General features: G+C 39.1%; 2 protein-coding genes across 4 annotated transcripts; both read right to left on the reverse strand.

Annotated features, from left to right (window-relative positions):
• Positions 1–197: 197 nt before the first annotated feature.
• LOC129364017 (uncharacterized) lies at positions 198–4,984 on the reverse strand. Of its 3 annotated transcripts, XM_055036387.1 has the most exons (7): positions 4,838–4,983; positions 4,585–4,672; positions 3,499–3,909; positions 3,252–3,379; positions 2,682–2,742; positions 1,768–2,187; positions 198–993 (listed from the first exon to the last, which is right to left on the reverse strand). In XM_055036387.1, the coding sequence occupies exons 1-7, from the start codon at positions 4,850–4,852 to the stop codon at positions 629–631; spliced, it is 1,488 nt and encodes a 495-aa protein (XP_054892362.1). In that variant the 5' UTR covers positions 4,853–4,983; the 3' UTR covers positions 198–628. The 3 variants fall into 3 exon arrangements, with proteins under 3 accessions (XP_054892362.1, XP_054892361.1, XP_054892360.1); XM_055036386.1 differs by having other exon boundaries at positions 3,252–3,313; positions 4,585–4,984; XM_055036385.1 differs by having other exon boundaries at positions 4,585–4,984.
• Positions 4,985–5,546: 562 nt separating this feature from the next.
• Positions 5,547–12,883, reverse strand: gfod2 (glucose-fructose oxidoreductase domain containing 2). The gene is made up of 3 exons (XM_055036395.1): positions 12,724–12,883; positions 11,224–11,573; positions 5,547–9,751 (listed from the first exon to the last, which is right to left on the reverse strand). The coding sequence occupies exons 2-3, from the start codon at positions 11,474–11,476 to the stop codon at positions 8,856–8,858; spliced, it is 1,149 nt and encodes a 382-aa protein (XP_054892370.1). The 5' UTR covers positions 11,477–11,573; positions 12,724–12,883; the 3' UTR covers positions 5,547–8,855.
• Positions 12,884–13,364: the final 481 nt, after the last annotated feature.

A 13,364-nucleotide genomic window follows, 5' to 3' on the forward strand; every position in this document is an offset into this window, starting at 1 on the left:
ATATATATATGGTCAATATTTCAATTATTAACTTGCATTTTAATTATAAGGTCCATATTATTTTTTTAAAAATGAAATAAGGTCAATTTCAAACATTAAAATATATTTAAAAAAGTTTGTTGCAAAACTTGTTTAACACCAAATCAAATGTACCTTTAAAGAAAAGGTAAACATTAATAAAGACAAAGCAAACAAGGTCAATGAAACATATTTATATGAGAACTTAAGTCCACAGAAAAAGTCCACAAAAATCATTTCTCCAACACTTTTTTCTATTTAAAACAGTCTGAACCATGAATTTAAATGTTTACAAGTTTAAAATGCTCTATATACAGTTTTACATCTTACAGTATGGAAGTTCATTTTTCAAACTCTATTTAAAAAAAGCTTATATAATCTACATGCTACACATTACAAAGCCACTTGTGAGTGAGTGATTTGAAGGCAGAAACATTGCTCCGGGTCAGATTCCTCCATATTTAAAGAAAACATCAGCTGGAACAGGAACTGAGCCACCGTGCGTCAATTTTCTGGAAAAACATGTTTTACTTGGAAGGGAATTTAACTATGTATTTTTTTACACCACCCTGTGTTATAGTTAGTCCAACTCTTTGAGAAAGGCTAGGAATCAGTGGGTCACTTTGCTTTTGGAGAGCAATGAGAATTCTTCCTTTTCCTGGTAGAGCTCCTCCCACTTCTTCTGCAGCTCTGCCTTCTCCTTCTCCAGCTCCTCTCGCTGTCGGATCAACTCGTCGGCTTCCTCCTGCTGGGCTTTTCTCAGCGACTCGATCGTCTCCCTCTCTGCAGCGGCTTCTCTGGCGCCGACTGTCTGCAGCTTTTCCAGCAGCTCCCGCTGCTGTTGCAGAGCGTGAGCCTCCTCCCTCTGCGTTCTTCTCAGAGCTTCGATCAGCTCCAGCTCCCGTTCAAAGACCCTGACCTCCACCTCCGGTTGCCTGGAGATCTTCAGTCCAGCTGAAGGGAAAGACGGTCTCACTGCAACAGACGGTTCAACGCAGACGTCAACAAATTTATGCTCGATAGTGAGGGAATATAAAACCGAAAGTTTTAAAGGTGACCTACTATGCTTCCTTTAAGAGCTTAGAATACATCTTTAAGCTAAATAAACATGTTCATGGTGTGTTTTGCAGAAAATCTTTCTTAAATTATGAGATTTTAGTCAGCTCAGTTCTGTCTATTGTGAGCTGTTTTAGGGTATCTTGTCACTGTAAATCCAAATAAGCTGCTGGAGGCCATGCCCACAACTCAATGTTTACAGTTACTCATCAAAAAGACTGCAAACAGATGCGCAATTATACAACCATACATCTTTGAAAAGCAGAAGTGGAACTTACTACACAACCAACAACACAGCAGCAATTGGTTTCTGGATGTTAAGTCCATAACAAAACATCTGTCCTTTCCAGAAGCCATTGTACGGCACATACAGCCAGTAGAAAGCCAGCTAACCAAAAGTTCTGGAACTCTCCTTGCTAGGTGATGTGCAGGGGTTTGATGGGATTGCTAGGTAATGGTGGGATGCCCTGTGATTGTGACTTAACACTTGAGAGCTTTATGAAACGGATCATTTTCCAGACACGAGAAAATAAAAAAAGGCCTTTCTGCCAAAAATTATTAAGTGCTTGGAATGTTTCGATGCAGTTGAGAGCCAAATGGAAGTGCAAATGGCGCAAAATATCAATTTTGAATAAATGAACCAGTTTTTATTAAAAACCATAAACACTTCAAAAAGCAGCAATGGAGACTTACCTGACATTTCATGTTGAATTAATGGACTTTCGGTTGTTCCACCGTGGCCATTTGAGTCTGGTGACAACTGTCTGAGTGAGTTGGATCCCAGCTCAGAAAACACCTTCGGATGTCTTTTCGACAGATGCCGATGCAGATTACCGGTGCAGCCGCTGTCGTAGCACTGCAGCTTCCTCATACAAATGCGACACTGAGCTGCTTCTGAACTCTCTAATCTCTCAAAGTGCCTCCAGATTACGCTCCTTCTGCGGTCTTTGGTCTGCGGTCTCTCAGAGGAGTTTTCACCTGCCTCTGAATTAAACGCTTCTTGTGCCAAACCTTCTTGCAAAGAGTCGGGATTGTCATTTGTGGTATGACTGGCATCAGGTTCGATAGAAGGGGTCATGATGTCAGAGCTGTCATCCTCCACTCTAACTTCCACTGATGAAAAAGAAATTTAAAATACCAGTTATTATTGAGGCTTTAAATGCGGTTCTAAAGTCTCAGTGTCTAAAATAACTTTCCTGGAGTCATTAGCACTAAGTTATCTGAATATGAGTGCAGCTGGTTTTATCCAACAAACTAAGAATTGCAAAAACGCCATTTATTACTGCAGCTGTTATGATTTTCTACATAAAGGTGGAAAATGATCATTCGGACCACAATCCTGCTTGTCTTTGCCTCTTAATGAAAATCCCCTGCACTCAAACAGGTACAAATAAAAGTATGCAGGGTTTAGGTCCAAAAGAGACATCAGAATTTCATTTTATGCAAACAAATGAACCATTTAGGATTCTGAGGTCTGGATTAGTGAGGGATAATCCATGTTCAGGGTGGAAATTTTCCTTTCAGGAAGTGGTCAAGCCTAGAAATTCAGATTACTGAATCTTTGAAAGAAAGTTTTATCAAAAATAATAATAAGACAAGATGCTCACCTGGAAACCATTTCTGCCCACTGTCCCACATGGTTCCCCCGGTTCCATCGCCATTTGAATCCTGCAGAAGAAGAAAAGTTCTCTAGTGTAGCTTAGTGGACACAAACTTTACAATAACAATTCATGTCTTTTGTTCAGGCTGGAAGAGATACAACCTTTTAAACTCTGAGATTTCTACATGCAGTTGCAGCAATTAAGAATATTTACTCTCCTGTGGGTTAAGTTATGTTTAGAATGCTTCTTTATGCAAGTTAAAGTCATATATTCACACGTATACAAAGATTTTTCTGCTTCATCGTACTGTTATAATATTTATATTTGCTAAATGCCGGAATAATAAAGGGAGAAATATTCTTTTACACCACAATCAGAGGCTTACATAAACTGAGATTCCTTTGTTTTCAAACAATGTAGGAAAGCCCAGATGATGATGGATTTGTAAGAGTCAGAGTTAAGTTGAAATACTTTTTTAATCAGATCTCAAACAGCTAATTAAGCTAATTTAAAGTTGGACAGTGAGAAAAAATATCTTCTTTTATTTGTAATTGTTTAAGTGGACAAATAGCTTACCTCTGCTTCTATTATTTTCCCAGCTGATTCTCCTTGTGGTATGCCTGGAAGCTTGTTTATCGCTGGAATATCAGTTTCATTCAGTGTGGTCATAATGTGAGATTCCCCATCATCTAAAACCAATTTTACTACACAAGAAGATAAAAATAAACATCCTAAAGAAGCTCTGATGATGACAAGAGGTCATGCTGTCCACCCACAGACAAAACTACACATGAAGAGAACTGGTTTCATTGACCAAACGTACCTGGATGGGGCTCTGTTCCTATGTAGGATTCACGAGAGACACCAGCTACATTTACATCCTGTGAGGGCACAGCAGGGCGGTGGTTGGTGGACAGCAGCTCTGAAAGCACCTTTGGGTGCCTCTTTACCAAGTGTCGACGAAGGTTGCTAATGCCGCCACTTTTGTGCAACTTCTTCATGCAAATGCGGCAGCGAGCAGCGTTCAAGTTGTCCAAATGTTCAAACAGTCTCCAAATCAAGCTGCGCCTGCGCGACTGCTTGTTGGGAATGTGGCTAAGATCATCTTCGTGTATTAGATGAGATAGCGAGCCACGTGGTGAAGTCTCACAGAGGCCACTGACAGCAGTGCTGGGATCGGAATCATGCTGGGTGGTCCTGGTGTTGGATTCCTCATCGTCCACCGACACTACAACTGAAAAACAAACAGGCGTTTTCTTAAAAAACTTGATTGTTGTCTCTAAAAGCAGAAGGCGTCATTCCTGGTTTTCTTACAATGCTATTTCTTAAGCATCATTTGTAAGGATACTTCTGTGTATTTATATGTAAACAATCAAAAAGCAGAGGCGGATGTGTAAATTTTCCTGCTGCCAATAACGGGATGTATTTTCTTCAATCCCAAAAGCATAAACAAAAACTGAAGGAAACACCAGGAATATACATAATATCCATATATTGAGAAACCTTCAAATACAGAATATAAACGAGTTTTATTCCCATAATTAAAGTCATTATTTCAGCCCTACAATACATCTCTACTTAAATGCTCCACATATGACTAAAGTGTAGCATTGTTTACACCGAGAGCCAGCTTCCAGCTAACCTGCTGCAGCTATGAATAAAGTAAGGTTTCACTTCCATAAAAGTGAACTTCAGCTGAAAGACAATGAAAAACAAAATGTGGCCTCAAACTGAGCCGTGGGGGACTCCACTTAAAATCTCCGGAAAACTGGACGTGTTTTCATCCACACAAACACAACATGCTGTATCTGAAAGGTAACTGCAGTTTCCAAACAACAAAACAGTTTACAGGCAGCCAGGGATGAAACAAACTAACTAATAACAAGAAATAATAACGAGGAAGGCATACCAGAGATGATCTGTTCGTCATCTATTTCCATATGCTGGTGGTCATGGCTGGCGGCAGTTTCGTGGTCTCTTTCCATCCCTCTGTAGACCTGTGTGGGGTGTTTGAGGCGCAGATGTCTTAGCATCGGAGTGGTGGAGCCGTGCTCCTTTTTATGAAGGTAACGATTACACAGCACACACTGCACCGACCCTTCGTCTATATCTGTGAAAAAGCTCCACACCACGCTTCTCTTACGGTATGTGTCCAACTTTACCTTTCGGGGTCCCATACCACACGGTACCGATGACCCAGTTTGGTCTAAAACCAATATTTGACCGTTGGCTGATCTTCTTTAGCTGTCATGCTAAGTTAGCCGAACTGACTCAGATTGCGTTCTTTTTTTTTCAGTTCTTCTTCTGCCACTGCTATTCAGGGGCTGCGCTGGCGCCACCAGCTGGACAGAATGGTGAACTTTTGATATATTCAACCTCCAAAGTCCTGTATCATCTACAAACATTTAGTGTTTTGTGTACTATACTATCAACTATTATTCCAAATAATTGAGCTGACATGTAACGGGTCAAAGTCTTGAAAATGAATATATTAGATAATATATTAATGAGAAAGTGATTTATGAGAAAAAGGTAAAAAAAATAAATGACGTATGATGATTTAAGAGCACTTTTTACGCTACGCTATAGACAATGTCTTTTTAGGAAACATGCAGTTTCAGTTTCTAAGTTATTTTTGATGCTTTTATGTGTAACTTTTTGTAATGGAAGACTACACATGAATTCCCTATTGGAAGGACTGAAGTATGTTAATATCAAAGTAGGCAGCATAAACAATCACTTAAAAAAAGTGGGAAAAAAAAGTTCAAATTTACCAGTTGTCCTTTTTGTCAAAAAAATCTTGATAATGACATAGAAAATACTATACTTTACATTTTCTTTTATGTTACATTTTCAGAAAGTCTCATTTGCCATTTTTTCTTCTATACAAAGACTATTAGTCGACATGTCAACTTATGAAGTCCTGATATAAAAAGGCAGAATGAGCAACATTCCTAACGAACAAAACAGAAACAGGAAAGATGCAAAGAAGAAAATACATTAAATGGATGATTTATTTAGCACCAAGCTAAAACTCTCAAGATAGTGCAACCTGTTTTAATTTGTCTTGCTATAAACAAGAGAAATGATACACTAGGTCAGAAAATGGCCTTTAAATTAAAACAATTATATTTATTAAAAGAAAAATATCTGTCACACAGATTAACAGTACAGTTTATCAACTCTGAAGCAGCAAATTAGTGCCCAAAATGCCATATTAGTTAAAACAAGACTAAATCTAAAAAAATAACAACAAAAGAAATTAAAAAAATAAAAATAAGATGTATAAATATTACAGCATCAAAACAGAAATTCACAGGTTGAATAACAGTGGACAAACTCGTCAAACTTTCTACAAGGAATAATAAATAAACACAAAAGTTTTTAATAAATGTTGAAGTCACATTTGCAGCAAGCTGGCTGGTGCAAGCACTAAATCATTTAGTAGACAGGCGGCATTTTATCAGTGTGAAGACAAAGAAAAGTTGCTGACAAGGTGATTAAAAAAATAAAACAGCTGGAATGCATTTAAGCAGTGGTGGGTTCAGCAAAAACATTTTCTAAAGAAATTAATGTAAACTACATTAAAATGAGATGCAACAAATATATTAAGATCTACACTAGCAGATCAAAATTGGACAGGTTAAATAACATCAAATACTCTTTCCCCTGATTCCCATTTAACTGGAGCTTTGACTGTAACAAAGCGGCAGCTGCTATGTGGCGGTTTGGACCCACTCGCACTGGACCACGTTTTAATTTAGTAAATTTGTAATATTACTTTTTTTGTTAAAGAAAACAGTGTAAACATAAGTTTGCATCTTTAAAATAAGTTGTAAATGTTTAAATCTCCGGGTAAACCTAAATGTTATGGCTTCATTCTTTCTGTTAGTTTTGATAGATAAGAAGATTGTAGGCAGATTTTTCCCGATGTTGTCAAGAGTAATTTAAGAAAATCCAAATTATTACCAAAACACATTTCATTACAACAATAACTGTGGTCTCATCTAAATGAAGGACATGTCTTTTAAAAGAATGGAAATGCAGCACGTGAAACCAAAACTCTGGCTTATTTACAGCGAGTCGCTCAAAACAAACATTCAAACTTACCTGGTCGCTTTCAGGGGGGCGTTGCTACAAACGAGATATTTGCGTTCCCTACATAGCTTATTTTACTCAGTCCCTGGTATTCTTGCCATGGCGTGTTGTAACAGAACAAAAATAATAAAAACAAAACAGCCTACTATTATTTGTTAATCTGGTTAGGTTACTTGTAGCAATCAATAATGTGAATCATTTTGACCATTTCTAATGTAACAACAATAAACCAACAGCAATTAAGTCAATAATATCCTAAAGTTTTCACCAATAATATAATAGATTATATAGCAATATCTGTAGCTGATGTAATTTAATAACAACTATAAATCAAGTTATTAGAAACTTTGGTGTTCTGCTCATCAAATATCAGAGGACTTATATTTAAGTATTTATTAAGGAAACTGTTGGAATAATTGTATGCAAGTTATCCCATGTATTGTTTTTCTTACTATGTATGTTGGAATGCTGTAAAACTGTTACTGTGAAGATTGACTACTTATTCTGTTTGATGTCTGGAACAAGATTATCACGTACAAGATAATTGTGTTACATAGAAGAAGAGGCAATCACAATATACATTATCAAAGTACTGTCTTTGCATCTCATGAGGTTGCAGTTTGTTTGTTGTCCCTGGGGTCATAAAGTTCAGTTCCTGAGACTTTGGGTTGTATGGAAACGAAACATTCTTCCTATCAGGCTGGATGTTGCTCTGGCCATCCCAGTTGACAGAATCATCGCTTCAAAGATAAAAGAAACACAAATCGATCCCAGGGGCATTGTATTCTCCTGGTCTTTGTATTTGTATCTAACACTTAGTTGGGAATTGAGAACTGGCACTGTAGCTGTGTGATGAATTGTTTACCCAACGCCTTTTTAGAGCTACAGTGTCCTTGTGTAACCAGGGTGATCTAAGGAAATAAAAGGCGTTGAGAGCCAAGACGTACTCAGAGTGTGTTGGAGATTGTAACTGATGTACGTCTCTGGGGCACTTAACTGATGTGTTCTGTCTTTCCTTCCAGGTAGTGTTTTACTAATGTTAGGGGTTTAAACCTGACAGAAACACATTGGACTGCACTTTCTATGTAATGAGAAATAATTTTAAAACCTTCTTATATAATCTCCATTTCATGTTCTTAGATATTTCAATGTTTTATTTAATGTTTGGAGGGATATTTCTTTTCACATCATTGGCTAAAGATTATTTGTTCAAATACTTCCTTATAATGTTTGTAAATTATTATGTTTATAGCTTTGTTACATTTAAAATGTTCAAAATTGTGAAGTTATTAGCTATTTTATCAGTATTTGTTGCTACATTAGTCACTTTAACCAAAATTACTAGAGCTAAAATTAAACAAAACTAAATGTAAACGTCCCACAGCAATATTATTTCTGTTCTGATCTTATTTAACTATCAGAGGTAAATTATAAAAAGCACCTTATTAGTCAAATTATCCTCTTGCTTCATATATAAACTTAAAGTAAACTGTGATGAATATAATATTGACCTCCAAGTAGTGATATAACCAATGTTTAGTCAAACAATAATTTTGATTTTAAGTACAAAACGGTTCAACTTGTCTTAATTTAAATACAAAACTTGAGTGAAAATACTTTGCGACAGACTTTGTTGCACAAATTAAGAACATATATTATTCTGTAACGTGCAAAAACCCAGTATTAAATGTAGTCGTTGTGCCTTACAGGCACAAAACAATTTACAAACCAAGAAAAATACATTCCCTACTTCTCAACTTTAAAATGAGCTAAATGCAGACAGCATCTACAGGATTATTGGCACGTTTGTCACGAGGCTGTGTGTATTTCTACTGGTCTGAACCCAAATAACTAATGGAGTACATTTGGAGTACTCCACTTCCTCCAGGCGCACAATGAGGCTGTGTCTGTGTCCACTAAATATTAATCTGCAAAACCTGAGAGGAAGTGAACATGTGGAAGAAAGTAGTCGTGTGTGTGTGTGTGTGTGCTGTAAACGGCCAAAGCGGCTGCATCACAAAGAGACGTTCAGAGTCCCATTCTGTCACGCATGTAGTTTTTGCACTCAGTGAATGTTTCGGTTCAGTTTTTGTTTCTCTGCAGCGCCTCGCACAGGTTGTGGTTGGGGTCGGGCTCCTGACTCATGATCTCCACGCAGACCCACTCCCCGCTGCTGCTGGACTGTTTCACCGCCTCCACCACCGTCTGCACGTACAGGCCGTCTTCGAAGGTTGGCGCCGAGGCAACCGGACCTCGTGACCATGACCGCCGCTCTTCGTGCGCCTGGAAGGACTGTCTCAGCGCCTTCACCATGGAGCTCAGCCCCTGCAGGTGAGGGCGGGGCATATCTTTCGCCTCCGGTCCGACGCCACCGCCGTCGGCCAGCAGCAGCTCTTCGCATTTGCTCCCGTTGCGTTGGCCGTACAGCTCCGTTCCCCTGGCGACCAACCTGCCAGCAGATCCGACAATCATGACCTCGTGCACGAACGACCCCGGCATGTTGAAGTTCAAGGTCACGGTGCAGCACACGCCCGAGGATCCGGTTCCACCCATCAACATTTGGAAGAAACAGAAGTCGTCGCTGGTGACGCGGCGGATGCCTCGGATCAGGTTGTTCTGTTGCACAAAGGTCCGCAGTAAGCCGTGCACGCGGTGAGCTCTGGTTCCCGTGAGGTAACTCAGCAGGTCGATAATGGCGGAACCCACGATGTGCAACCCGCCGCCGCCCATCAGCTCCTCGCAGGTCCAGCCATAAGACTGGTCCAGGAGGCTCGGGCCGTAGACCCGCACGTCACACACCTGGATGTCCCCGACGTAGCCCTCCACCAGCCGCTGTCGCATCGCCACAAAGGCCGGCAGGAAGCGCAGGGTGTTACCCATCATGCTCAGCAGCTGGGGGTAGTATCTGGCTGCAGTCACCATCTTGAAAGAGTCAACAGCGGTTGCAGCTTTCTCACACACGACATTCTTACCAATACCTGTAAGACAGCGGGAACAAACATAACTATTAAACTCATATAGCACTCATGACTTACAGATTAATCTGTTAAAATACCTCTTACAGATTAATCTCTAAGTCATGAGTTTTTATCTCATGTCTTAGAAATAAAAACAGATTTTCACATCAGATCCGATTCTAATCTATTATTTTCTCACTTTCTTTTCTAAAAACAAAATTACAAATGACAGAAAATATTTTCCAAAACTGATTTTCATCATCCCTTCTATGAATTGTTACGACACAGAAATAGGGGCCAGGCTGCAAAAAATTTTTTGTTAAATTTTTTATTATTTGTTTTGTTCAATTTAATGTATTCTTGAATACATTTTCTAATCAAAACCAGCTCAATCTGAGTGATTCTTTCCTCAAAATAGACTCAGTTGTTTCCACAATCATTTCAAAATCCTGCTACAGGTAATAATTTGATGCCGATGTGTTTGAAGATTTAGAGTTTCCTTGCTTGTAAAAGCGATTTCAAATTATAACTTCAAAAGATGCTCAAAATTTCTCATTTAAATTTTTAAAATGAGAAAAATTAAACTGTGTCGTTTTTGTTACAACACAGTAACAGGGCAATTTGATCAGGATTCTCATAAAATTAAAACTTCATTCTCCTAAAGTTACAATGTTTTTCTGGTAATATGGGTATCTTTTCCTATTATTTCCACTTTAATTTGTCATACAACTGTTTTCTTGTAATGTTATAACTGTTTTCTTGTAATTCTAAAAAGCAAATCTTTGCCTGGCCCATATATTGAGTTGGACTGAATTCAAAGTCCAAATAAATAGAAGCTCTAAAGCACGTTTGTCAAACAAAATGGCGGTTTTGGTTGTGCAATGATATATTTAAAAAATCAAAATTTTCCAAAAATTAAATTTTCAAGACACAAAAATTCAATTAAACGATAAAATCAATTTATCACCCAGCCCAAAAACACAACATAAGTTGCAACCCATTGCAATGGTCCCAGCATTGTTCAATTTACAGTTACTGTAAAAGAGAGAGGTATTTTAACAGACCGAGGGACTGACTGCTTCAGCTGGTCCAGCCTGTCCTTTCACATGTCTCACACCGGGTGTGTTCTTCATGCAGAAACGTTCGATAAGCAGATCTCCTCTTAAAGGCTTCCTTGCTGTAGACAAGGCCTTCAGCAGGGAAACATTCAGGAAGTTGCAACTAAAACAGGAAACTGAACACAACCCTGAAGAATTCCAACAGATGCTTTACACCGACGCCCCTCCGGTACAGTAATGTTAGGGTTACTTCTAAGAGCTACACAGTTCCTCCACTAACCCTCAGGGGAAATGTTTTGGTTATTGCAAATATTTCTGAGGGAAGTCTCCTCTGCCACACCCAGTGATGGAATGGAAACACCTTAACATTATGCTTTCAGAAAAGAAAGTTGATTTAATCATAGCCAATGAGTGAAAGTATTTTGAAAAGCTTACCCAGTGCTTTGACTGCAATTTGTCTCGTCATTGAGGGGGGAATATAGATGCACACCAGATCGACGTCTTGGTGCAGGAGGACGTCGTCGGATCGGCTGGTGTGAAACGGGATGCAGAGTTCCTTTGCCAAGCAGCAAGCTTCCTCTTCGCTTCGTCCCCAAAGCGCATGGACTTCAAAGCCCTCAGCTTGCAGCAGCGGGACCAGCACTCGGGCTGTGCTCCCAGTGCCAAAAACACCAACTCCTGGCAACATGGCCCTGCCGCTTGCCGTTACTCTACATGTGGACCGCAGCCATCCATTCCAGTTTCTCACCAGTAGATCTGCTTTTGTTGTAAAGTTAGGAAGTTACCTGTGAAAATGAATAAATAGCTCTTTAAGCAACTAAACAGCAGCCTTCCTAAGGGTCTCTTATCAGAAAGCTCTTAAAATATCCTGACACATTCCCCACAATGCTCTACACTCATCAGGTGTATGTAGTATCACAAGGAGGCCTGTCACAATAACAACTTTTGCTGGACAATAAATAGTCCCAAAAGTTACTGTTGGTTTGAGACCATTTCATGTAATATAATGGTAATAGCAAAATAATGCAAGAACACATTCTGAAATATCAAAATTTTAATTTCATTGAACATTTAACACTGGAATTGGAAGATATTTTAAATATATAAAATAAATAAACAAAACAACAAATGAAATTAATTAGGAAGTATGGGTAAACAAAACTGGGGATTAGTTGAGAAGAAAGTACCAGACTGAAGACTTTTGTCATCCAGTTTTTGGTAGAAAGACAAAAAAAAAAAAAAAAAAAAAACAATAAATAAAGTATAAAAACGCAGATAATTGGGATAATTTAAAAGTTATTTGCGCCTTCAGTTGAGAAAAGAGCCTTTACTCATGCAGTGTGCTGCAGGTTTATGCTACTAGAATATTAGTGGCTATTTACTGCATGTGTGCAAACAGATGAGATCACACCATGATCCCGGGCGAAGAACAAAGAGTGTGTGGGTGAGCACCTGTGCGCCTGCATTACCAGTGAAACCAGAAGTAAACTCTCCCCACTCTGGAACAAGGAACAAGGGAAACCGTCACTTATCGCACTGCTTATCAGCAGGTCAAGGCTTTTTCACCACGAGAATCTACTGAAGCTGCTGTCAGGTGGACTGATGATAAACCAGGTCAGGGGAAAGTTTATTCATCAGCATCAAACATTACAGACGCGCATGCACGACATTAAAACAGATGCGGCATGCACGTACCACCATTACTAGGAGTATTTCATAAAGACGAAGACCTAACCACACAGAGAGACAATTGATAACCATGTCAGCTAGCGCATCCAGCTAGCCGCACAAACAGATGCAGAGAGAACTCCCAAAACTCGCGATAAACCCGCGACTGTACATAGCTAACAGCATAATTTAGATTTTTCACTGGTTCTTGAAAGTCACACGCTTAATACGGCACAAGAACGCGAACAGAAGTCACAGAGTACCTACCGGTGGGTCATGGTCCGCAGCAGCGATAGGTTGAGCCCGGGCGCTGCCCATTTGGTAATGACGGTAACTTCAGTAGCAACGGTTGGGCGGAACCGGAAATACTGTCAACGGAAATTTTACTGTGGGAAAACGCTGAATGCGGATTTAAATACGAGGTTCACGCCGGATGAAAACGTTTTCAAAGCATATTTTGTGTGATTAAACGAACACAGCTCTTTATCTTACGAAATTTAGCAAATGTCGTTCTGTAAAAAGTGGCAAAGAGTACCATTGAACGAAATTTGCGACCGAACCTGCTCAATCAACCGGTTCTTTTTTTACGGAACGTTCAGATGTGATTGTCGTTTATCAATCCTTAAATCAAATAGAAACCCAGATCCTACTTATAGTGGAATTAAAAAGACATTAAAAATTTTAACAATACAAACCTCAATGTGGGCAGGGTTAATTTAGAGAACTTGTGAAAAATATAACAGATCACGTGATTAAGAAGAAAAAAAATATATAAATACAACTTGGAGATTTATGGTATGTATATGAATCAGTACTTGATCAGGACTTCTTCTCATTTTTGAGTTACTGAATCCATGTAGTTTGGAGGCCACCAGGATGTGGAACTACAGAGGTGTAAAAGACCTCTG

This window comes from Poeciliopsis prolifica, unplaced genomic scaffold (genome assembly GCF_027474105.1).
Source record: "Poeciliopsis prolifica strain line A6 unplaced genomic scaffold, Auburn_PproV2 SCAFFOLD011, whole genome shotgun sequence".
Taxonomy (NCBI): domain Eukaryota; kingdom Metazoa; phylum Chordata; class Actinopteri; order Cyprinodontiformes; family Poeciliidae; genus Poeciliopsis; species Poeciliopsis prolifica.